The 27,441-nt window shown below is 28.3% G+C and overlaps 1 protein-coding gene across 1 annotated transcript; it reads left to right on the top strand.

Annotated features, from left to right (window-relative positions):
- Nucleotides 1–59: 59 nt before the first annotated feature.
- On the top strand, nt 60–27,441 carry ohgt (ohgata). The gene is made up of 9 exons (XM_067280020.1): nt 60–205; nt 18,338–18,441; nt 21,957–22,159; nt 23,110–23,274; nt 23,380–23,563; nt 23,658–23,723; nt 23,808–23,999; nt 25,033–25,226; nt 26,609–27,441. Exons 1-9 carry the CDS (start codon nt 145–147, stop codon nt 26,775–26,777), a joined length of 1,338 nt encoding a protein of 445 aa, XP_067136121.1. The 5' UTR covers nt 60–144; the 3' UTR covers nt 26,778–27,441.

The following is a 27,441-nucleotide window of genomic DNA, read 5'->3' on the forward strand; positions in this document are numbered from 1 at the left end:
TGCATATTAATACACCGACGAAACGTACTTTTTCTGCCTGAATTTATTTAGTAACAAGAAAATTCATTGGTCGGTTTGGCTCGAGGGATTACAAGTTTCGTTGTATGATCACGTGATAGTTGTCAGTAAACAAACGGGAGTAAAATGGCGGATGATATTTTGCCTCTCTTGGGCAGGCAGGATGATAATTATAATACTTCTGATGGTATATATCTAATCATATAATGATCATTTAGTTATTGATTTATTTATTTTCTTACTTTATACAGGATTATTAATTTAAATACGACTGACGGGTTTATATAAACGTTTTAATTAGATTTTTAAAAGCCAAGACGTACTTACCACGATTGAGTTCACTGATTTGATCTTGTGACTGTGTTGATTTGATATTGGATTATTGTCTTTAATAACTTTTAATTTGTAGTTATGAATTAAGAGTAATTGTTGTTACAGTTTCATTTATGTGAATTTTTCCTTTTTTATTTTTAGAAGTATAGAAATATTCAAAATAAGTACTAAAAGTCATTTCTAATAATTGTATTTAACATGGAATTAAGTAAATTTTCTTAGTTTTATTTATAATTTAAACTTGTCAAGGATCTTATTATGAAATATCATGCCTTAGAGATGATGTGAACATTTTTTATATTTATGTAATGAGAGAGAATTAATTTTTATAAACCTATTGAATTTGTTTTGGTTTCACAGTTTAAATGGATGATTAGTGTTTTTTTAAAGGAAAGTTTCATTTTTATTATTATATTTTCTATTATGGATAATCAGAAACATTTTATTCCTATTAACTAATACATTATAGTTAAATCCTATTAACTAATACATTTTTAAGGTTTTTAATTCATTTATATATTTAAATGTTAAAAATAATTTTATTATAGCCAGATTAATTTTACTCTTATATATATGAAGGTAAATTAAAAAATAATAAAAAGACAAAATTGTAAATGTTTTTGAATTTATATTTTTGCAGTGTAACTTGCGTGCGATACAAATTTATCTCAAATTAAATTTAGTATAAAAATTATACTTGTTTGTAGGGTTTCTCATTTCTTGGTCTTTTGCTTGTTCGGGATTTTGGGAAAAGTGAACTGTTGCTGTGAACAACAACTACCAACACGGTTTCAAAATACGTTAGAAAAAAGTGAACTGTTTCCTGGGATCCCGGGGTATAATTAATTACTTTTTAGATATAAAAAGTACCTTGAAACCAAATGATATAATTATTTTTCATTTTTAAAAGTAATTTAATATGCTCTGCAACCTCCAAAATCATAATATTAATAATGCTGTGTAAAATATATATTAAAATTACCTCTGAATAATGTAGAAATTTTCACAGATAGAGTTATTAAAGTTTGTTGGAAACTGCTTACAAAAACAAAATGCCTTTGAATTGAGTTGAAAATTTAAAGAAAAAAATGAACTTAGATTAAACTTCTAACTTAGAAGGTAATTTTCATTTTTTTAATGAAACAATACAAAATATTATTGTAAATTTTTATACGATTTTGAAAACCAAAGGTGGTCAATACTCTGATCGCTCAATCTGGTTATTATTTTAATAATGAAAAGTCCCTCTACTGAAAATGTCCTTTCCAATTCAATTTGTGTAGAATTGTCTTTAATGCATTTAAGAGAAGACAAATGTGTTTTTCATCCATAGTCTCAAAGATTTTAGTTCATTTTCGAGATGCATTGCAGTACTTCTTTTGCTCTCAAGTGTTCTTGATTTGTCTACCTTAACTGCTTTAATAGCGGTATCAAGCTTACAGCCTGATAATTCTGCAGTTCGTTTGGCTTTAATAATCAGGTTTATGAAGAAAAACTTCATACTTGCAGACTTCATACTCATTTGTATCCATGCCCAATTTGCACAATCTGGCATAATGCAGTTTTGAAGCTACTGGGAATAGTTAAAATTAAGACAGCATTGGTGCAGTTATTCAAGATATTACAGGTTCTGACAAGTAAAGAATTTTCAGTGTCTTGTTGCAAATACATATTGATTATTGTCAATCTGTGAGATGTCGTAACAAGCAAAAATTTCAAAAATTAATAAATACAAATGTATTCTGACAGTCTATGAGTTAATTATAGTTTCTATTTGCAAAATTTCCCAACCTTAACACAAAAAAAGAAAAATGTGAACTTTTAAGAAATTTTCGGGGTTTCCCGGGATGAGAAGAATTTCCCAGTTTAAAAAAACAGCGGAATCCCAAGATTCCGTTTGAGAAATCCTACTTTGTTCGGTTTACATTGTCAAATATTATTATGTATTTTATATGTCCTATTTTAATATTTTGTAAAGTTGATGTAAACTGTATAAATTGATTTAGAATCTTGTAAAAATTATTATATATTTCTTCAAAAAATATGTGATGTTATCTTATTAAAATAGTTTTGTTAGGTCTAGGCAATAAGACATTTTTATGGTTTAGAAATATAACTTTTCAATAATTCACTTAATATTTTCTCAAATAAGATTTGACATAATAAACAATTGCTTATTTAAGAAAATATTATTTATAGATAATTTAAGGAATTTTCCAGTGCTCAGAAAAGAATAAACTTCATTTCTGCTTTTGCTTTTAATCTGTTGTAATTATCATTTTACACTAAATGATTGAATTTTTTGTAAATACTAAGTAAATTATTATTTATCCTATTGATAGAATAAAGTTGTTTAATTTGAAATAGATAAACATATATAACAACTCTTGTATGAAATTATTCACCTGAAAAGTTGTTTTTCTGAAGTTTAGAGCTTTATTATCCTAGCAGTTTCAGGTTCTTAAATCCTTTGTCAGGAAGAGTCAACACAAATACATTATAATAGTCAAGACAAAAAATTATCACTTTTTCTTAAACTAATATTTGATATATATTTCTTAAACTGTTTTTGTATTGACTATCCCTGAAATGAGTCGTAAGGTCTCAAAAATGCTAGAATAATAAAGATGTAAACTCTTGAAACAGTCCATTTAGTAAAATAGCTAAATTGTCAATAGTCATAAATTTCGGAAAAGATCAATATAAGGTAATGAAAATTGTTTTGTTACATTATCACTTGAATGTCAGTTTTCTCAAGTACTTTTAAGCAATCAAATCATCATCAGGATGCACTAAGATGAGGATAGTAGTGGATTAACCATTAAGCCTAGGGGTCCTGAAGGCAGGAAGGTCCAAGACCAAAAAAACAAATTAGCAACAGTTGAGACAGGACAAAGTTAGGGAAAGCCTTACTAAAGCTCATCCTAGGAGTTTGGGAGGTAAATAATCCACCACTGAGTGGAGGTATCAGTAGTCTTAAATTGTACAGCATCCATGTGTTATGTAAGCAAATGTAGGTAACAGCTGTCAAGCTACCAACATTCAGATGTTACATAAATTTAGCTATCAAGTTTATTCACTTTTGTGTGTCCTAATGTTGGCTTGGTTGCTCCAAAAGTACTTGGAAAAATTAATATCGGAGTGAGTTTCAACAAAGCAGATTTTTGTTCATATTTTAAATATGATTTTAAAAGAAATTATTTTTCATTATTAATATAATTTATATAAATTCAAGTAAATTTTACTTAATGCTTGATGCAGCATGTTCCTTATGATTTTTATACATCTAACCATTGATGTTACCTAACAAATATTTGATTTAATGATTAATAAATTTTGATATCAAACTTCAAATGCAAACCTATATTTTATAAATTTTATATTAGAAACTGATCTTATTTTATTCATACTTGCATTTTTATTTCAATATTATGAAAACTGGAAAATAGCAATTTTGAATCACTTTTCCAAGGATTTACTAAAGATATGACAACATTTTCACTTATGAGTTGACAACATTTACAGTAACATTAACAGCAGAATATGAAATACTAAAAAAAACACATTTAAAAACTAAATACAGTGTGTTAAGTTACTGCATATTTTGTTATAATACTGTCTAAGACTTATAAATTACTTTGATATTCAAAATTTAAATATCTGTATGTCATCAAAATTATTGATTATCAGTATTGAGAGTAAAAAAAAATCTTGCTAAGAAAGACTATTAAAATGAACAAAAAAGGAATTTAGAGAATAAAATCTTAATATATGAGCAGTACCAACAATATTAACAATACTTAACTGCAGAACACACCTGGATGAATACAAAATATGACTCACATTAACCATTAACTGGTGTGAATACAATTAACATTTGAGTGATGAATGTTTTCATGACCCCTTCTGGGCTCCTCTTCATGCTTTTTTCACTCAAATGTTAATTGTATTCACACCAGTTAATGGTTGATGTGAGTCTTATTTTAATATTAGCAGTTTTAAAATAATAGTTATTAAAGAAAATAAAAAGAACTACTAATGTCATTTGATCACAAGAAAAAAGTTTATCATCAGAAGAAATAAAGAAAAATATTTGAGTGTGAAAAATATTTATCCTAAAGTAAAGAGACTATTATTAAAATTGCACACTAAACATTTTTTTTGTATCTTGTTTAATAAAATTTCACTTTATGAAGAATTTCCAGAATCTAAATCTGTTTGTTTAGTGAGATTTATTTGTACTTATTTAATATCTATATTACATATATTAAAATTGTTTTATTATTATTTTTGTTGAATATATTTAATTTTGTTTAAAAGTTTTGAAAATTTAAAATGTTTTATTTCTATCCATTTATAAATAAATAAACATTTTCTTTGTTTGAACTGCTTTGAAATAAAATTAAATTAAGAAAGTCTGTTTTAATTACATTTGTAGTAGTAAAATAAATATAGCAGACCCACATTAGATTATTAATTAGTGCAAAATTGAATAATGTTATGCAAAAATAACATTGTGAGAAAATTTATATTAATGTGAAATTAAATTAACATGTTTAGTTAAAGCTGACTGAAGCTAGGTTCACACATTGAATTTTTTGTCATTTGATTGGAAGTGATACAGAAATCACATGATGTGATGAAGCTGAACTAGTTGAACTTTATTGTTTGTTTGGGAATTAATCGAATGAAAATTAAGATTGTAAAACACGTATCATTTGCTCTTTTTTGTTCATGGTATGGAAAATGAACAAAAAAGATTAATCAAGAAATTGAATTATATGATGATTATTGAGTTCTTAAATTTGTAGTTGTCAAAGATTCTGTCAAGTTAGATTTTGATAAATGAAAATTCAAAGGTTAATTAATTTATTGATAAAAATTTATTTTTATCTTTAGTTAAGTGAAATTATAAAGCACTTATTTTACACTGAAAATGTAAGTTTTCTAAATATAAATGGTAATTTATTTCTGGTCAGTTGTCTAATATAATCGTGTAGTCTGAACACATTGTCCATGGTATGGTGTCAGAAGCAATTATTGAAGTAACTTTTGTTATGTAGTGCGAAGTTGGCTTTACTTATAGTATGCATATTTGTAAACTGACTAAATGAAGTGAAGTTTTTTGAATTTAATAACCTAAATCAAAACTTTAGAAATGAGTTAAAGTTTAATAACATTAATATGTTAGAATTTTGACTTTTGACAAGTAGAGAAGTTTACAGTATTATTTGTAGTTATAATTAATCTAAATTGGTTATATGAATTATTAGCGAGGTTGAGGCTGAAGTTTTAAACGCAAAAACGTGTACGTCGGACGTTTGGCGCCGCTTTCCTGTATGTCTAGAAGTTTTTGAAAATGGCATTTGGAATGTCGAGCACGATTCCACTGACTTTCCAAACACCATTGTCAAATTTCTAGGCTTACAGGAAAGTGGCGCTGAACATCCAATGTACACGTTTTTGCATTTAAAACTTCAGCCTCAACCTCGCTATTATGTTAAATATATCTGGATTTTCAGAATGATCAACAAATCAATACCTAAATTATATTAATAATTTAAGATCATTAATGATCCATTTTACAAATTCAGAAAATATTTCATTAATGTTTTCAGTTTAAATTACTAATTTTTTTATGCAAATAAAAAATAAAGACATTTTTACATAATAATACTTATAAATTAACAAATATAGGCTAATTAAAACTGAATGTTTTTTAGAATTTATATGAAATTTTCAAAAATATTTATTATTTTTAATTTGTTTCAAGATTTAGATTAGCATTAGCATCCTATTAATAATAAAAAGATATTATGAAATATAAAGTTAAAATGAAATTGAATATATTTAATTAAATATGTTTAATCTTTATATTTAACAAAATCTTTTCAGTTAGAAAGATTTTGTTACTATAAGGGTCGATTTACACACAACAGTGACGTGCCGGCACAGTGCAGTAAGCATCGATAAATATCACACATAGCCAATCAGAATTTCATGTATGACACTTGTATGATTGACAGAATACAGATTACGTGTTGTAGATGAAACTCTGATTGGCTATGTGTGATATTTATCGATGTTTATGCACCAAACGGTCACTGTGCTGGCACGTCACTGTTGTGTGTAAATCGACCCTAAAGCTTACTATACAGCAGATTGTTGATAAATGCTTTATCTGTTAATATATGAGAAAAGATACATGCATATTATATAATACTGAAAATTATTAATTAAACTTACTAATGCATTTAACTTAATATTTTAGTTAGTAATTAAAATGAAGCAGTAGAAATATTTTAAGAATAAATATACATATTGTGATCTCTATAGTTGTACGGTACATATAATGTATGTAGAATATACAGTAGAATATGTAAGATAATAGCTAGGAAATCTCCTCGGATATTTTAATTAGATTGCTGGACAAATAGCAGACTAGTTGAACTAGAAAAATAACTGATCAAATGCTCAATAAGAGAAGATTGAATGTTTTTATCTTGCTCAATCACATAATATATTTTGCTTCAGGAAGCTCTGTTCTCACTATGTTTTTACCTATGAGAAACATTTCTCTTTCCTGCTGGATAACATCTTCCACTACACATATAATTAATCAATTAATAGGAATTTATTATTTGTGTTAATTGTATGAAAATATATTTAATTGCTAATTTTAACTTATATATTATTATATGAATATAAATTATTAGGCAATGTGATTGACTGATTGAAGGGAAATGTTCATTGTTCTGAATGCATGATATTGTATATTCTTACTATACAACAGATTGTTGATGAATGTATCTTTTTTAACAGATAAAGTATTTATGTATATATTATTCAGTCATGGAACAGACTGCAAATAGTTTATTATTTTTTACAGCAATGAATAATCTGGAATATTGAATGAATTCAGAAACTCATAAAGTAGAGTAAATTGGACATATTTTATTTAAATCAATTCCTGCAACACAATGAATATTTTTTATTTATAATTTCATAAGATTAACATTTTAATAAGAAAGTTATCTATTCCTAATATCAGTCCATTTCTGTTGGTTACTAAAGTTACTGCTAATATTCAGTTACTATGGTTACATATAGGCAAGAATTTTCTCACACAGGCTATAATATTTTAAGTGAATATTGAAATGTCTCAGTATTGAATAGGAAAATTTTTGAATATTTGTTATAGATATGTTGAATTTTGTGATGATAACCTGTAACACAAACTAGAAATTTGCAGAACATATATGATGGAATAGGTTATTTAAATTATCTCCACTTCTGAAAGCATGATGCTGGTATGCAGTTTAGAACAGTGTTTCTCAAACTTTTTGGATCGCGACCCCCCTTCTGCACTTAAAAATTTTAAAGGACCCCCGAAGAATAAGTATGTGTCGAAAAACATCGGAGGAGGGGGTTAGGCTCGTATTTAAATATTTGTATTATTTTTATTATTTATATGTGCAATTTATTTAAGTAAAAATTATTTTATATATTTTTTATTTCTATTATTTCTAAACATGAATCCATAGTAAATTTATAAAATTTTTGAAAAAATTGATCTGGCATCAATTTTTCAGCGACCCCCCAAATATTTTTTACGACCCCCTTGGAGGTCGCGACCCCCACTTTGAGAATCACTGGTTTAGAAGATTATATCCAAAGTATTGAAATATTGTTTTTCTATTTCATTCTATTGTGGATGCAATTTTTAAATACAGTGGGACTTTGCTTAATGAGCATAATTTATTTCGGAATCTTACTCGTAATGTGAAACACTCATTAAGCGAAACAGTTTTTCCCATAGAAATTAATGTAAAATACAATAATGCATTCCATGCCAAAAAAATACTCAAATATTTTATGTATAATGTTTATTCGAAGAAAATTACACAATATACATTGTTAAGAAGCATGAACCATCTTCATTTTCTTCTAGCACTGAATGAACCAACCTCGAATGCAAATTCAATTTGCAGAAAACAAAATAAATCTCAGATAATATGTCTGATGAAGACACCAAATGATATGCCAAATTCTTGGGCTATGTAAAGGCTATAATTAAATATTAGATATTAATTAATTTGACTAGAGGAAGGCAGTTATGCTGCCATCTCGTATTAAATTTAATAATTATAAATAATTAATTTTTAATTTAGACATTTTAAAAGTTTAATTTGGAATTGGTCATTAAATTTAGTTTGAGATGGCATGTTTATTATATAACAGGCTATGATTGTCGATGCTTATACATAATATGTGTGAACACAAGTTTGGAGAAATGTGTGATCACAAGCGAACTGAGATGCTAGCGGAAGGAGTGCTAAACACAGACTGATGGAGCATGCACGCAATCTGGAATTTCTCTTTCCTTGTCACTCGTTATGTGAAACATTGCTCGTTAAGCAAGTAAATTTTTTACAATTTGTTTTGCTCATTATGCGAGGTTCCATTGTAAGTGAAATAAATGAAATATTGAGAAACAACTTCCTAAATTTTGTAGAATATACAATTGCCTATAGAATGACAGAATTTTTAGATCATATTATTTCATCTGTTTTATGTGTTATATAATAATATAAATATTAACCTATACAATATAGATCAATCACTCATCTTACACTCTACAAAATAATCACTTCATACTTCATGCATTACAAACGGAATATATCATCATATAGAATAGTACAAAATTCTCATAGAACAACATAAAAGGCTGTTGTAGAACCGTATGGTATGCAAAGAACAATCACTAAAGATTCAGTCATTTTACAGAAGTGCACAAACAACACAGAAACCCATATATGATATTCTTAGATTATAGGAAGGCATTTGAGAGCAAAAATGTGTAATTCTGAAATAAAAAATATGTTGGACTTGTAGTTGATCATCATGAAGAATATGATAGCATCTCACACTTGTGGTTATTGCATACACTACATCTATACAAAATACATCTAATACATAACATTTCTAGAAAACATAATGCAGTCCTGGAGAACACAATACACCTCAGACTTCATAATACACACAAAAATAAATTAAATATATGCAAGGTGAGGCATTTTCCAAGATTTGTTAAGTCTACTCTTCTTGTCTAGTCTTGTGTTCAATTATATGAGTGCTAAGGTGGCTTTTCTTTTTTGCTAGACTTATTATACCATCAATAAAAAGGAGGACAAGCTTTAGGAAAACTTTTTATTTTTTTGAGTATGCATTTCGGACAATTATGTCCCTTTTCAACTCTTGTGTAACAACTATATAGGGAAAATTACATACAGGTTATAAAAAGGAAAAATTAAAAAAATTACATACAGGAAATGAAAAGTTTTTCTAAAGCTTGTCCTCCTTTTTATTGATGGTATAATAAGTCTAGCCAAAAAGAAAAGCCACCTTAGCACTCATATAATTGAAGTCTACTCTGTTATATTAACAGGTCAAAAACTTATATTTATTAAATAACAGTAGGTAACCATATGAGTCTGCTTGTTCTGTTGTTATAATTATCAGACTTATTACACATCTTCCAATTTTTTAAATTAACATTTAATAGCCCAGAATGCATTTTAGATTTTTTAATAGTCCACTTCAGCTGGGTTACATATACACATTTTGACAATATGATATTATAATTAAAATACACATAAAAGGATCTAATAAAATAAAATACATAGATAAACTGATGTTTGTATTACTGTACAACCACTACATACAATATTATAACAGTAATTATAAAAGACCTTAATAAAATTGCTGTTAATTTACCACATATATACTGTTGCGTAATATTCAATTCTTGATGGTGTTTTCATTTTGGTATGCTCTTTATCTTCTTTTTAAATTTAATACAATATGAAACCAAAACCATCATACTTTACACCATACTGTCTGTTGATCTCCCTTTTACATTGGTCAAATGCATTTGCTTTTTATTTTATCTATTATCAGAGTAACACAATCAATATCCCAATATTAACTATAAAATAATGTTTAAAATAACATCAAGAGTTACATTTTTAAATATCAAAAAACAGAAAATAAATCATAATTTAGAAAGAGAACTTGGAAGAATTGTGGTGGCCATATAAATATTTAAAGAAGTAGATAAAATGTCTTTAGTCACATGATAGGCTGAATTTGTTTTGTGAAAAGTATGGTTTGATGTTGCAAGTAAACTTGCCAAATGTTTTAGTCAACTTAAAATTTATGTAACCTTTGATGTTGTCTTAAACTGTATATTATAGTTAACATTAGGATATTGATTGTATTACTCACATAATAGATAAAATAAAAAGTAAATGCATTTGACCAATGTAAAAGGGAGATCAACAGACAATATGGTGTAAAGTATGATAGTTTTGGGTTTCATGTTGTATTAAATTTTAAAAAGAAGATAAAATACATACCAAAATGAAAATACCATCAAAAACTGAATAATATACTCCCACAAATAAGCAAATATACTCCCACAACTATATACTCCCACAACTATACTCATTATATTTGTATAACTCATTATATATACTCCCACAACTATTTGTATATCTTTTGCTTCTTATATTCGTATATTTGCTAATTCTTTCTTGTGGGAGTATATTTGCTTATTAGTGGGTTTTCAATTGGTGTGTATATTTGTATAAAAACTGAATATCACACAACAGTATATGTGGTACCAGCTGACAAGGACTATTAAAAAAGCTAAAATGCATTCTGAACTATTAAATGTTAATTAAGGAAATTAGAAAGGTGTGTAATAAATTTGATTAATTATAACAGGACAAGCAGACTCATATGATTATTTACTACTATTTAAATGTGCTCTGCTTCTGTCTGACCTTGTTTAACGTATTGGACAGTGAGTTCAACACAAAATATGAATGCAACATCACACAACAGAACAACACAATACATATTATTTCATCTCATGTTACATGCAGTATTTCTCAAACTTTTTGCTCACGTGATTCAATATATTTGTTTGTAATGATTCACAATCCAAAATGTTTATAATATAAAATTTTTAAAATCCTGGTGAACTGGACTCACTATATATTATATAACAAAATAAAATTATGCTTTATTGATAATAACTTGTGTGTTTGAAATGTAACATTGAATACATTTCTGTTAAGAACAGTTCAGACCAATTTCAATTTGTAACAAATAACTTATTTCAATTTCAGTTTTTATTTGAAATTTAATGATTAACAAATGTAAGACTGATTATTGTAAAGAAAACACTGTTTCAAAATTATTTAGGAGTCTATTTTACTTTGAAAGCTATTACAAGGATTTTTTTTTTATAAACTTAATGAACCTGTTTTTGAAATGTACTTTTCAGATTATAAGATTTTGTCAATTTCATTTTGTATATACAAAACAGAACCAAAAAAAAAAATTCTTTAAAAATTATTTATTGATTCATTTATGCTAAAATTTATCCATTATTTATTTTTTTTATAATTTATTGTTTTGTATGATAATAAACCTAAAAGTTTGAATAAACAAGGAAATATTTTCAAAACCATTGTGATGCAATTTATGACTAAGACTTTACATAAAATATCTTTTTTGATATTATCCAAAATACAAAAGATAAATCAATCTAAATATATAAAATTACTTGTCCTGACTGAGTGATTGACTGATTCATCATTGCCCAGATCAAACCGCTGAACCTAAAGAGGTGAAATTTAGTACACAGTTAGGGTACGTCATGAAAATGCCCACTAAGAAGGGATTTTTCAAAATTCCCCCGCAGGGGGAGAGGGAGAGCATCAAGGCTTCACCGGAAGAATGGCTTCTACTGTACTATTTTAGATGCAATTTTTTGTTTTTTAACTGTGTTTAGTCTTCATTGAATACTTAGGTGAATTAAATTGATAACATTTCAGACATTGTTATAAATATTTTTATATATTTCACTTTTTTAACCAAATGTTCAAACCATTTTAAATTCGAATTTGTTATTGCATATTGGTTCAATTATAGAACGATTGTAAACGTTCCAGAAAATTGATCAAATTGAAAACAGTTCATTTGATTCTCAATAATTCTCATCATTCTCAGCAGTAAGTGTTCTATAACAATTACTATGGTTGTTGAAATACTGAATATAAATGGTGTTTGTTTGCAAAATCTGCATGGGCGAAGTCGTGGATAACAGCTAGTTTTATATAAACACATTCTAATATAATCTTAATTTTTTTTCTAAATGACAATATGAAAATCATTCATCATACTATGTGTAAAATGAGAAATTGTTGGTTATAAATCCTTTGTTCGTACGGTTCTAGAATGCTCCATTGCCTCCCTCTGTTATGTTGCCTGGAGGAGACAATAAGCCCAACAGGGGAGCAGAGAGGTTGTATATATTGGCATGGTTGGGAGGGAAACTGTTTTTTAATGCCAACATGGAAAAAATATGAGAATGATCAGCGACGAAGATATTGTGCGAGGGAAGAACTTTGAGAGTGTACAGATTCTGTTCCAATCGACGAGGACAAGACAGTGACTATGTGACATGGGGTTCAGAGATACTTCTTCTGTTATAGTGCCACCTCTCCCCCATTGTCTAATTGTGTACTACCAGTAGATTTTTAGTGTAAGAAAGAAAAAATTATGGAATTAGACCAATATGTCAATTGTTGTTGAATTGACTGATTGTAATGGGGAAAGCTAAATATTTGTATTTATGAATATTTATGCTGACTATTATTTGTATTGGATTGGATATTTGTTTGTTTTTTGTTTGGCACACAACATAACACTTGGGCAATCTGCCTCGGTGAGATGCCTTTTGTGAGGTCTTTTAAGGGTAACTGGTCCCTATTTAGGTATTAAAGACATGGAGAAAACCTGGAAAACTCCATTTGACCAGCCCATCCTGACAAAGTGCAAACCCATGACTGAACTACCACAGCCGATTGCAGAGACAGAATTTATGTTAAACGATGTTTAACAACAGAACGGCCTATAGACGTTGGCTGGCTGAACCGCGGTTTAAAATGCGTTGCAAAGACGACGAACATCTATTTCTGAATGCCCTCTAAAGGAACTTCAACAAAACATTGGCTTTTACTTTCTTGGCCATTATCCTTGTTTTAGGAGTCGTTTGGCCAATCGGGTTATTCGTTTGTGACGTCAGAAAAGGCCACCAGCTATATTCCGAAAGCTGCTGGAAATAAAATCTTAAGGCCGTCAACAACCATTGTTCGGCAATTAATGACAATCCTTTTCCATTTTGATATTTAATTTCTTTGTCAATACAGTTTAAAATATGAACAAATCCATTTTTAGAAAATCGAATTTGAAATTTGTCTTCAGAATAAATAGATTTTTAAGGAATTATTTCGACATCGTCTCCCTTCGTAACTGTTGAAATGTAATAGTAATAATAAAATATTTAAAATTATTCATTTTTTATTTCTATAAAAAGATTTTGGTAATTATTAAAATTGTCTCGTTTGTTTAACAGAACGTTCTGACTAGGTGATTAACTACAATGACTCCGAAATGCATTAACGTTTTATAACTGACACAATACTTGAATTGTAAATAAATGCATCCAATTTAAATTAATTGTAGTTTTAAGTCTTCACCCATTTGAATATTGGAATTGAAACATGTAGACCTATAAATTCCCACTGTCATCTGTGTCTTTCTGTCTTTCCTCGATCTCATGAATGGAATTAGATATATGAAAGACAAGACCGCAAAACCTTACAGGCTGTAGGCCCTGATTAACTATATACGAACTTCCAATGCAAACTGGAAATCACGTTATTTCAATTAAAAACTTTTTCCCTGAAAGGAATTTATAGATGACTTGCACAACTCTATTGTTAAAGGAAAAGTATGATGTACAGGGGCAAGCCACTACTAATTTGAGGTGGAAAGCATATATCCTAAATCAAATAAATTAAAAATATTAAAAATTGCAGCCTGGCATTGTGATGATGTCACAATAAATAATTGCTTGTTTTATATAATAAGTCAGCGGTTCCCAAAGTGTGAGGAAGCCAGGGGAAGCTCACAGGAGTGCTGTAAAATATAAAATTTTCATAATTTTACTTCCACTTTCAATTCAATGTGATAAGATACAACATGTAGCAGACTTGATGCAAATCATTAACTCAGTAATAAAGATAGCATATAGAATCGCAAAATGTAAAAAGCCTCATACCATCGCAGAAAAACTCATTCTACCAGCTGCTGTAGATATGGTCAACATTATGATCAGTGGGTCTGCTGGGTAGCAGCTTTCAAAAGTGCCTTTATCCAACAACACTATCAGTATCAGAATACAACACATTGCAAAGGATCTCCAATGTTCAGTTATTGAAAAAATAGAAGGGAAGGAATTTGGGTTACAGCTGGATGAAAACACAGATAATAATAATGATGCTCACTTGATTTTGCTGTGTACAGTTTATAGATAATAACATTGTAGAAAACTTTCTCTTCTGTAAAAGTATCACTGCTGGTGGTAATGCTCATAACTTGTTTGAGATCCTTGATATTTTTATTTCCGAAAATAAATTTGGAGTGGATCAAATGCATTGGTATCTTTACTGATGATCTCGTTCTATATCTGGATGTTATGGAGAATTGCAAGCATTTTTTCAAAGCAAAGACTCTGATGCACTGTGGACCCATTGCATTATTCATGGGGAAGCACTCAAATCAAAATATCCTGCATTGAACCAGAATATGCAGTACATATAGTAAACTTTATAAAAACAGCCATTAAAGGCAAGATTTTTTAAAAAACTATTTGAGGATGTGGGATCTGAGCACATGTCTTTGTTGTACTATAGCACTTTGAGAAATACAAAACATTACCACAAGAGAGTGATGGCTCTCCCGAGGTAATGTTTTGTCTCATATGTTTGAACTGCAAGAGGAAATTTATATTATTCTTAAAGAAGAAGATTACAAGTATCCCAAAAGTTTTGTGATTGAAGATTGTTTGGTAAAACTAGCATACTTATGTTATTTTTGAAAAGCTGAATGTTCTGAATTTCTCCCTGCAGGAAAGCAACATGCACCTTTTAAAGTTGATTGAGAAAATTTCAGCTTTTAAATAAAAGTAAAAATTATGTAAAAGAAAAATAAATGAAAACGGAGGGAAGGATGTTTCCCAATGGAGTTGATTTCTCTCGAGGTATGAACTCTATTTTTGAAGAACATTTATCACAGCTTATCACCTGGTTTGAGAAATATTTTCAAAATGATATCAATAAATTTGCATGGGTTCAAGATCCATTTAATGCCAGTGCTTTGAATTTACTATTGCAGAAGAAGAGAATCTTATTGAGTTGTCTTATGACAATACGTTGAAAACAAAATTTAGCAGCATGGAATTAACTGAACTTTGGATATCAGTAAAAGATGGATATCTTAGAAATGAGTGGTACAGCTCAGAGAATCTTAATTTCATTTGTGACTTCTTATTAGTGCAAATCTGAGTTTGTCACTGTGATAAAAACTAAGCATTGCACGAAAATCAATGTGGAGAAGGAAATGAGGGTGGCTTTGTCCAGTTTGATTCCAAGGTTTGAGAAAATGTGCAGTGATCACAGGCTCATCCATCCCACTACTAATAATTAATTGAATTTGTTCAATTACATTTTTTTGTTACCTTAAATATGTGTTTTATTTATTTTTTACTTAATGTCCTGACTCTTTAATTAAAAAGATATTGGCTATATCACTATTTCACAAATTGTACTTGTTAGAATTTGACATTAGGGTGCTTTGGGAAAATCTGAATTTAGCAAGGGTGCCGAGAATCAAAAATGTTTGGGAACCACTGTAATAAGTATTTACATAAAATAAATTATAATATGTAATTTAAGTTACAAATGAGATTATAAGCATGTGTACACACACATGCTATAATCTCATTCTAGAGAGAGATAATTCTAAATTATATTCTTAGATAAATATATATCTTGTAATGTTTATCAAATTTTGTATTATAACATATTTATGAATAAATTGGCAATTATCAGTTTATATGTATATTATATATATATGTACAGGTAACCCCTGTATAACACGGGAATTACATTCCAAAAAATTGCCATGTTATGCGAATCCGTGTTATACGAAACAAAGAACTAGTGCGAAAAGGGGGGTTAGGTTCCAAAAATTAAAAAACATGCTGTTAAATCCTTCTTTAAATCGGATTTATTATTTACAAGTCGGAAGGTCTGATGTCAGGCATCAGGGCATACAAAATTACAAATAAAAATAATAATATACTGAATATTATACTGTAAAAATATAAAATAAATATAAAATAATTTATATTGTTAATTTTTAAATTAATTTAAATACTTGCCAGGGGTGCCCATAGTGGCTTTTTGGAATACATTGATAGAATCCAGTTTTTCAGCTTTATATAGTAGATTTTTTTCATGGGTAAAATACTTATTTATTATTTAAGTAAATATTTACCCAGAGGGTTATTCATCTTATATGATGATCTCATCATGAGCATCATCAACTGGTAACAGTTTTTATTACATTTCATGTTGTACGAGGGATTTACCTAATTCCCAAACTGTGTTAGAGTGAACCTGTGCTATACGGGGGGATGTTTGCAATTCTCGAACCGTGTTAGAGTGAATCCGTGCTATAGAAGTGCCGTTATACGGAGGTTACCTGTATATATAACTGGACTGTAAAGATATTTCTGATTAAGTGATAGGAGACAAATAACATACATACTTTTTACATACAAATAAAAACCTAATTCAGATACTATAATTATGTTCTAAGTGAATTGAATTTATAATTTTTTTTTTAAATTTTATATAAGTAAATTGATTATAGTCCTAAATATGAATTTATGTTTTATTATTATTATTAATTATTTTGTTATATAATTTGATAGTATGATTGATTAATTTAAATTTTTCTGTTTTGTTACATGGATAATTTAAGATGTTTTTCTCTTATTAACTGAAATATTTTTCTAGTATTAATATGGCAAATATATATCTATTTAAGACCTTAGTGTCTATAGAGCATTGCTCTTGTTTCTTCTATAATACATTCATATATATAGTAAACTTTCATACAATGAATTTCCACCAGAAAGTGGTTCTTTTCATTAACTGACAAATAGAAAATTTGTCAGTTAATGAAAAGAAGGCACAGTCTATTGTGGTGATGTTTTATTTTCCTCAAAGATATTTTATTTTGAGTTTAATACAAGCACAAAGATATCATGTGTGCATTTTATATTTAAAAGTAACCCAAACAAGAGGTATAATAATTATTTTCAATTTAAAAAAATTTGTGATCAAAATAGTCTCATATATTTTTGTTAAAAAATTTTCAGTAATCTTTGTATTTTTTTTACCAACAGTTATTTTACTTTCAGTGAATGATTCTAACTATTTAAATAATCAAACATTTTTATCTGGAATAATTTCTTGCTGATGGAAACTGTTTCTTGCAGTTATGGGAGTATTAAAAAGTTACATAAACTGTCAATTATGTGAAATCTTAGATACAGAGGTTTAAACCTCTTTACATGTACTGTACAGTATAGTACAGATATTTTACTATATTCATAATGACTAACCAGTGGATAACAGTTGCAATAATGAATTAAGATTTTAACCAATGTTGACATTTATCAATACAGAAACATCTTTTTTTATTTATCCAGCTCCAATTTGTTATATAGAAATTAAACTTTGCCAAAGGGACAAAAATGTCTGTATTTAGCAAAGTTTAAATAAATTTAGCAAAGTTTTTACATTTAAAAATAAATGTAAAGAAGACATATTTTTCAATATTCATTGAAAAATTTGTAAAATACAGATAGAACTTTGTAATATAGAATTTCAACTGTAGATAATATTAAAGAATTTAGGATTTTATTAAGAATTTATTTAAGTTTTAAAAATATGATTTTAAATTTGGAAAAAGTAATTTTTAAAAATACTTTTGGTAGATGAAGAAAGAATGGATGATGAAAATGAAGCTGCTAATCAGAATTCAGAGCAAAATAATCAACCGAATGTATCATATGATACTTCACTTCCAACACAACATTCTGTAAGTGTTTTAAATATAATTTTAAATATCTTTAAAACATTTATTTTAAAAAAGTATAATAAATGTATAATTTAAAACAAAAAATGGTGATATTTTAAGGTTTAAGAATTTGAAGAAACTAAAAGGAGTTTTTGGATATGAAGAACTTTAACCTGAATAAAGTGCATACTTGCCAATTTTTAGAATGGGGAACAGCTGTGACATTGGTAGAAAAACATTGTTTTTTGAATAAAAATGCTGACAGCGTAAAATGCGAGAAAATTCTATATTAATGTTGATATTTCACAATGCTTATATTAAATAGCTTTAATAAACAAAATTTAATTTCATCTCTATAAAAGATATTATGTAAAGCTATTGCCATAAACACTGTCAAGAGTATGACAACAGCTGTATACCCTTTAACATCACAATTTAATAAAGATCAAGTATTTTATGGAACACATCATAAATCACATTACTACAGGGCGCTGCAGCCTAGAAGACAAGACAACATCATAATTCCACACCCAGATTTATCATGTGTTCAGTCTTAATATTGCACAATGAGTATCTCCTGTTAGATTGCTTTGTGCGATGTTTTGCTTTGTTAATAATTTCTTTTGTTGCAATTCTTTTCATGACAGTTACTATCAGTCAGTTTATTGATTTTTACTGCAATTATTAAAGACAGTAATTTTTCTGGTTGTGGTTTATTTCCTATCTCTGCTTATACTTTTTCTTACCATATTCAATATCTTTCTAATATAACTTCTTAAGCCTTTTAAATTCCCGGTACTCAATACGAACATTAACAACCAATTAACTAACGTTTTCGATCGCCTCCGTGATCTTCGTCAGGTTTTTTTTCGACGGTTTTGAAATAGAATCTATTTCAAAACCGTCGAAAAAAACCTGACGAAGATCACGGAGGCGATCGAAAACGTTAGTTAATTGGTTGTTAATGTTCGTATTGAGTACCGGGAATTTAAAAGGCTTAAGAAGTTATATTGGATATTAGATGTACCGGTATGAAGATTGTTTTTGAATATCTTTCCTTTTGCTACACAGTAATACTGGGGAGGCTTTGCAATTCTGTGTGCAAAACCATCATCAGCCTTACTATTTTACAAAATTACAAATCTTTGTAAAATCCCACAAATCTCAAAGAACCATCTGGTTTCTTTTTTTGAGAAAGTTCATACCACATTTCCTGTATATTCTTAAGTGAGGAATCAGATGTTTCTTCATTTTGGGCAAAGAAACTGTAGCCTGCTCAATAATTTGTTCTAACTGTAAAAGTAACTTGTTTCCTTCCTGTGATGAGTCAGCCATGATAGATTTAATCACCAACACAATGACACTAACATTGCCAGACTTGAAGATGCAATTTATCATATCTGGTATTTAAAATTATCATATTTAAGCTAAAATTCTCATATATATACCAGCATACATGTATAAAAGTATTAATCTTTGTTCTTTCCCAATTGAATGAATATGAAAATGTTTTTCTGGTTTTCTTCATAATAAAATACATAAAATGTCTTTGGCATACATATTGGTATTAGACTTGTTAAATAAAGTGTTTATATGATAATATCAAATTCTTTAAAAACACTGACAAAAGGGAAATAGAAAATGCTGATGGTTGGCAACTATAAAAGTGGAAAATTAAGATTCCACTTGTAGACAAATAAGTAAAATTGCCTCCAAGTATAACAGCCACTGCAGAGCATAACAAACTATTCCAAGAATAATTTCAAACATTGTCAGAGAAATAGTCATTTGACAAGGAGATATGCAAATACAAGGTATTTTGTTGTTAATAGTTTTGTTGAAATTCACTAGGGACAGAATTGAATACTTTAAGAATTGAAAACTTTCAAGAATCTAATGAGTTACTGAGAATCAAGTTCTCAAGAACAAGCAATGAATATGATTCATGAAAACAATGAGAATATAGTGTCAATTTGCTTTGTACTTGTTTTGTAATTGTACTTTGGAGTGTTACTTTATTTAAATGCGGCAGCTAGGTTCCACCTACTGCTTGTAAGGTTCTGATGGGGAAATGTCAAGAGGGTCGAGGGGTTGTGAAGGGTTGTATGGGACAAATTGGCACTGAGACAGACCCTACATTACAAGAACGGTTACAAAACGCCATGTACTTAACATGAAAGGAACTTACAAGATTTATGCAATCTGGGAAGTTCTAAGTCGGCAGTGGCCTCTAGGTCTTCCTCTCCTTTCCAAGATAGTCCCCAAATGAAGGAGTGTCCTTGGTTCATAAAGGACAGTTCCCTTGACGATTCCAGGATGATGCAGTTGACTTCCAGTGATGGGGAGATGTCGATCTGAGGACAGGAGACAGAGACGAAGATGGGTACAAGACAAGCACACAACAATTGATCCAAGACTTGGAACTTTCAGGAGAAGAAGCTTTTGTGTCCTTGAATTTCTGGGTTTTTATTCATTTCTATCCTCAATCACCCATTCCAATTGGTGGCTTTTTCTTGTTCTCACTTTCCAAGAGATTGATTACTTGTTACTAACTGTAACAAGATCTCAACTCAGATAACAAGAGAAATCAAAATTTGAAGTTTAATTTGACCCCAACCGGAGATGGCCAAACTTAGGACTTACATTCTTCCATTATTTAAAAGTTCACATCATGTTTAAAAAAAAAATGATTTTTAGCTTTTTTTTTTTTCAAAAAAAATTATTTTCAACACAAATTTCACTGAGGGTTCAGACCTGTCCAGAGCCTCACAAACATCAAAGGCAGTGACGATGAGTGTAAATACTCAATACTTTACTCTGGTACAAGTTCTTGGAAACAATGAGAACTTTTTGTAAATCTGCAGCTTTCAGTTCTTGCATTTAAATACTCCCATCTTTAATTGTAATCACTTTCAATTAATTTGGATTAAGCTTAGTAATAAAATTTTTATATAGGCTATGTGAAAATGATTTTAATATTATAAAAAAAGATAGACCTAACTATGTGACATTTACGTGGTAAAGTTTAAAGAAGAAAAAAAATTAAAATACTAGGACCTGTTCAAAACAAATTCAGTACTGTGTGATTCTGGTTTACATAGATTTTACTGTATAAAGTATTCCATATAGTAAAGTACAGTTAAAAATGAATAAAAAAAATTAAATGATTTAATCAAGAAATTAATTTTAGCATTTACTTCAAAAATCCAAAAGATATAAAACTAATTATTACCTCAAATTAATCCAATGCTTTAGTTGAGATAGCTTGATATGTAATAATTTTTCCATTTGATGCATTCAGACATTGGAAAAGTACAGTTAGTTTTAAAATAGGGCATATTCATTTTTAATAATTAATAATTTAAAATTTTTCTAATTTAAATTTTATTAAATTAACATATTTGTATATGATTTATATAAGCTATTTTATTTATATTATAAATTATTCCAGATTTTAGTTTTTGTTATTCTTAGATATTTTGTAATTTTGAACATAAAGTTTATTTTTAAAATTAAAAAGTAAATGTTAATATCAGTATTTAGGTACAGATTTAGAAGAATTGAGTGGACGTACTGTTTTGGATGACAACAGTTGTCAGTCATTGCCTCTCCTTGCTTTACGTGGAGTGGTTTTGATACCTGGTCAAACATTACCTCTTCAACTTTTTCAGTCAGCAACAGTTTCAATGATGAAACATATTATAGAAAAAGATCGAACTTTTGGAATGGTCAATTTAAGGTCAGTTTTTCTCAAGTATATAAATTAAGTAATATTTTTATAATATAGTGGCAGGTTTTTACATTAAATTTAGACGATTTAATACTGAATTCTGCCAATATACCTGATCTAATACCAATAATTTTCCAACCAATCTGATCCAATATTTGTTTCTATTCATATGCTACAGGTGTTGGTAATAAATGAAAGCCTGACAGCTGGTTTTGAGAAAAGGATTCATTTAATGGATGGTCTATTCAAATTTATTTCACTTTGGATTATCAAAGATCATAATTAGGCTACTAAATATTTACATCAATTATATCATTTACATGTTCTGGTTTAAAAGCACAAGCATTTCTAGTTTTTCTCTGCCCAAACAAGTGCAGGGAACTTTGTATATGAAAAAGTTCACTACAATACTAAATAATCACTGAAAATATGTTTGTATGTTTCTCTAGTGTATTGTTAGATTGGTCTGATGGGACACTAGAGGATGTTCAGGCAGATATTTTTTTGCCTGCACTTTAATTGGACTTTTTTTTTTAAGATTTTCACCAGTGGATGGATTTCCCCATTTAAAATAGTACATGGGTGGCTGAATTTCCTTAGATAATCCTCTACAATCTGCAGTCTCCTGCAAAGCAGTATCTCCTGCCAAATTAGCACCACCAAAAGTGACAACTATACATCATGTGGTAATTAGTACAAATTGTAAGGAGAGGATACTCTGTCAATCTTTAATTAGTTTGCAGCAAGAAATGGCCATCATCTTGTTTGAATGCCTGCCAAAAAATGATGTAAAGACTATGTATTAAAAAAAAGGGAATGTTTGTTTATGCTCCCTTTTTTTATAACTGATTTCAATATAGTGGAAACATTCCAAAACATAAATATATTGGTATTGAATCAGTATTGGTTATCATCTTGCATTAAATTCAATATAAACTGCATTTTATAAATATTTTTAGGTCTGCAGGATCAACTTCAGGAGGCCAGCCATTAGCTTTAGTTGGAACTACAGCTGAAATTAGATCATATGGAGAGGAAAACCTTGATCATTTAAGCACACTGCGTGTAAAAGCTGAAGGCAGACAAAGATTTCAAGTTTTAGAAACAAGACGTCAAGCAGATGGGTACATTTGTTGAAATCAATTTGAAATTCATATATAAAATTTATTGCTGAATTTTCAATAATTTTGAGAAATATTATTAATTTTGGATAATTGTAATTCACTTAGGATTCTTATAGCAAAAGTTAAGATTTTGCCAGAGATAGTATTAGAGGATCCAGGTTGTGGAGCAAGATTGGAATCACTTGATCGGTATCGAATTCCACCTCCACCTAATTTAGATCGTATCACTCTACAAATGCAGAGACTTGGCAATACTTGTGTTCTGCTTCCCAAACCAAATCGAAGAAAGGTATATAGATTTTTTTTTTATCATGGTTAAAAGAATAAAGATGAAATACAAAAATAGAAAATAAAATTTATGAAAATATTTTTGTGTTGCACAGTATAACAGACATGATTTTGCAAACTATACTTGGTGGCCGCCATGGGTATATAAACAATATGATTGTGTAAGTATAGATTTAAATAAACAAATATAATTGAAATTTTTATTACCTCATTTAATATCTGCTTTTTTATGTAAAATATAAAAGGAAATTCTGATGAACAAAATAAGAAATGAACTTCAAGGATGGAATCACACAGAAGGTATCCCACAGAATCCTACAGAATTTTCTTTTTGGGTTGCTGGTAACTTACCTCTAGATGATACTCTCCGATTAAATCTTCTTGCCTTCAATAGTGCCATTCAAAGATTAAGATATGAGTTAAGCATTCTTGAAAAAGTAAGTACAGTATATTTATATTGATGATGATACTTTTCTAATCAAAAATACAAACGAAATGAAGTTTATATTTTTGATAAAACTGAAGTAGTTAAGGAACTGCTTCAGTTTTACAGTACATTAGAGATATAATGTTTATTTTTGATAATTAAAAGTTATGATTTATTTTAATGTTAAGAAAGTTTAATGTATTTGTAAAATTTTGAAAACCTATTACACCTTCAGAAACTTAATTAAAACAAAATTATGACTGCTTTCTTTGAATTTAAGAAGCTTTAATATTTTATTCTGGTGCTTTTGTGCTATGAAGTTCATCTTCATGACTATTACAATAAAAAGAACGTGGTCAGAACAATGACAGAACAATATCATAGTTTGAAATACAAAAAAGTTTTGCAGAAATTATATTATTATTATAACTTTTTATTCAAAAGTACTAGAAGCAAAAATTAAAGCTTTTAAACTCCAAGAAAGAAATTCTTTTGTTTTTTTTTTTTTCCTGTTAAACTTTAACTTTTTATCAACTAATTCAATGCCATGTTAATATTTTTTTCTATATATGTTAATTTTTTTAGGCTAGAAAATTATAAGTATCTAGATATTTTGTTTTTAGTATGTTTTCAAATGATAGATGTAACAATATTTCAAAATTAAATAACTATAAATTGTTATTATATGCATTCAAGTAGTTTCCTTTACATATTAAAAAAATATTTAAAATTAGATTAAAAAGTTCTGTAAAAACACAGTGTTTTGAGAGCATTTGAAACAATTTTTGTCATTTATTTCAATGAAGTTAATAATGTTTCAATGCTTCTAGATTAAAAAATTTAATATAGTAATTTCATTATGTAAATTTAGGATTTCTTTGATACATATTTAGATGTTTTAATTAGTAAAATAATTTTCCATTTATACATTTTGTCACAGTTTTTTAAATCATATTTTTTCAATATCTTTTAATTTTAAATAAATATAAATATCATTAATAATCTAAATGAAAACTAATCTTTTGATTAATTTTGTTATTTAGTATACCATTCTCTGTTGTCGTGAATGTAATGCTCACATAGCTGATCGAAAAGATGTATTCAGTATGTCTCTTGAAGGCCCACAAGGAACTTACGTCAATCCTAGTGGTTATGTTCATGAAACAATTACAGTTTATAAAGCACATGGTTTGTCTTTGATTGGAAGACCTTCAACACAGCATAGCTGGTTTCCTGGGTAAGCTATAATTGGATCAAAAGATAATTTATAATGTAAAAAATATAGATGCAATTTATTTAAATTTAATTATCTAAATATATAAAATTACTTGTCCTGACTGAGTGATTGACTGATTCATCATTGCCCAGAGCAAACTGCTAAACCTAAAGTGGTGAAATTTGGTACACAGTTAGTATGCATTTTCATGACATACCCTAAGAAGGGACTTTTGGAAATTCCCCCTGAGGGGAAGAGGGAGAGGATTAAGGCTTAACCTGAAGAATAGCTTTTACTGTACTATTTTAGATGCGATTTTTTGTTTTTTAACTACATTTAGTCTTCATTGAATACTTAGGTGTATTAAATTGATAACATTTCAGACATTGTTATAAATATTTTTATATATTTTTATTTTTTAACCAAATGTTCGAACCGTTTTAAATTCAAATTTGTTATTGCATATTGGTTTGATTATAGAACAATTGTAAACGTTCCAGAAAATTGATCAAATTGAAAACAGTTCATTTGATTCTCAGCAATTCTCATCATTCTCAGTGGTAGGTGTTAGATAACAATTACTGTGGTTGTTGAAATACTGAATATAAATGGTGTTTGCTTGCGAAATCCACGCGGGCGAAGTCGTGGGTAACAGCTAGTGGTATATAAATGTTAATAGTTAATATAAAAAGATTATAAATCCTTTTCTAATTAGAAGTTTCTACACTCTTTTTATAAAAAATCCACATTTATAATTTACCATAGTAGATTTTAGTTAATTCAATTTAAATTATTTTATTTAATAAATTATAAAATTTTTTGATAAACTATACTGCACTATTTTATTCAGTTTGTTTGGAATGACCTATTAATATACATATAAATATAAAATCAAATTTTATTTATTTACTTATTTTTACTCTTTCTGCCTTACAGGCACTAAGAGGGCTTCTTTCTTTATGCCCATTGTGAGTTTTGCTAGGCCCACACATTATGACCTGATATATCTGGACAGACCACTCCCTGAAAAATACCTGGGGTTGCTCACCCAGATTCAATCCTGGATTGGTCATTGGCTAGAACCAGATTTATTTCTGAAACACATTTCTTGTACACAGTGATCAGAACATTGCATTAAGAATAATACTGTATGAAGCATCATTTACAATGTTTTTAATGTGAAAATTAATTAATTAAAAAATAATAAAATAAGAATAATTATAAATCAGAATTCTTACAGTAAGCATTGATAATGACCTCCTCCTTTAGAAATATAATGCTCCTTAACAAAAAGAATGTCGTAGTTTTATAGTTTTTATAAGCCTTTAAATTAAAATAAATAACATATGTAACATCGTTTCAAAGATGAAAAATGCTTATCTTTAAATTGTTTGTTTCTGCAGATATGCATGGACAATAATTCAATGTCGAGATTGTCACACTCATATGGGTTGGAAATTCACAGCAGAGAAAAATAAATCGCAGCCAGAAAAATTTTGGGGACTCTGCCGCTCATCTTTATTACCAGGAATTAAAAGCGATGGTGAAGAAGAATGGAAACCACAGATTTAAGAGGTTATTTTTTATGCTTATTTTCTTCATGACAGCTAATCTGATTCCACTCAAATTTTTGCTTTAGAGGAAACTACCCATGCAAATAAAGATGAATTGCTATAATGAAAATGTTGCACCTAACTGAAACTGATGAACTGACGCAAATGTTTTAATTAAATATAATGATCTCTTTTCTGGTGTGAAAATTGTATGTTACAGTTAATCTACAGATGTTTTAGTTATTTTAAAAATTAATTAATCATGACTTATTTCCCAATATATTTATTGAGTAAATTGAAATAAAATAAAAAAATATTTGTAAATAAATACTGTAATATAAATCTATCTATTCTAATACAGATATAAAAAAAAAAATAAAAAGAGTAAAATAGTTTGTATAAATATTGTAAATGATCAAAAATGAAAATCTAAACAATTACAATAAGTTTTATCTACAATTAGGAATGTTTCTTCCATTGTAACTACAAAGACTGTGATATGTTTACTTTTATATAGCATAAAATGGAATAATTTCATGTACAGTATGTGAATATATTAATTAATATACTGATATATCATAATATTGATTGAATTGTATTAACTAAAACTATTTGTTTCCATGTCACATGTAGGATCTATTGTAGATTGCAGTTAAAAATAAAATATCTGCTTTCAAAGCGTG

This window comes from Centruroides vittatus, unplaced genomic scaffold (assembly GCF_030686945.1).
Source record: "Centruroides vittatus isolate TY-2023 unplaced genomic scaffold, ASM3068694v2 contig_880, whole genome shotgun sequence".
NCBI lineage: Eukaryota > Metazoa > Arthropoda > Arachnida > Scorpiones > Buthidae > Centruroides > Centruroides vittatus.

Bases quoted from the DNA above. Each gene is read 5' to 3' on its own strand.
- ohgt (XM_067280020.1), top strand. From the start codon at position 145: ATGGCGGATGATATTTTGCCTCTCTTGGGCAGGCAGGATGATAATTAT. The intron at 18,442-21,956 runs GTAAGTGTTTTA...TGTTAATATCAG, and splicing joins CACTTCCAACACAACATTCT to TATTTAGGTACAGATTTAGA. The intron at 22,160-23,109 runs GTCAGTTTTTCT...AAATATTTTTAG, and splicing joins TTTGGAATGGTCAATTTAAG to GTCTGCAGGATCAACTTCAG.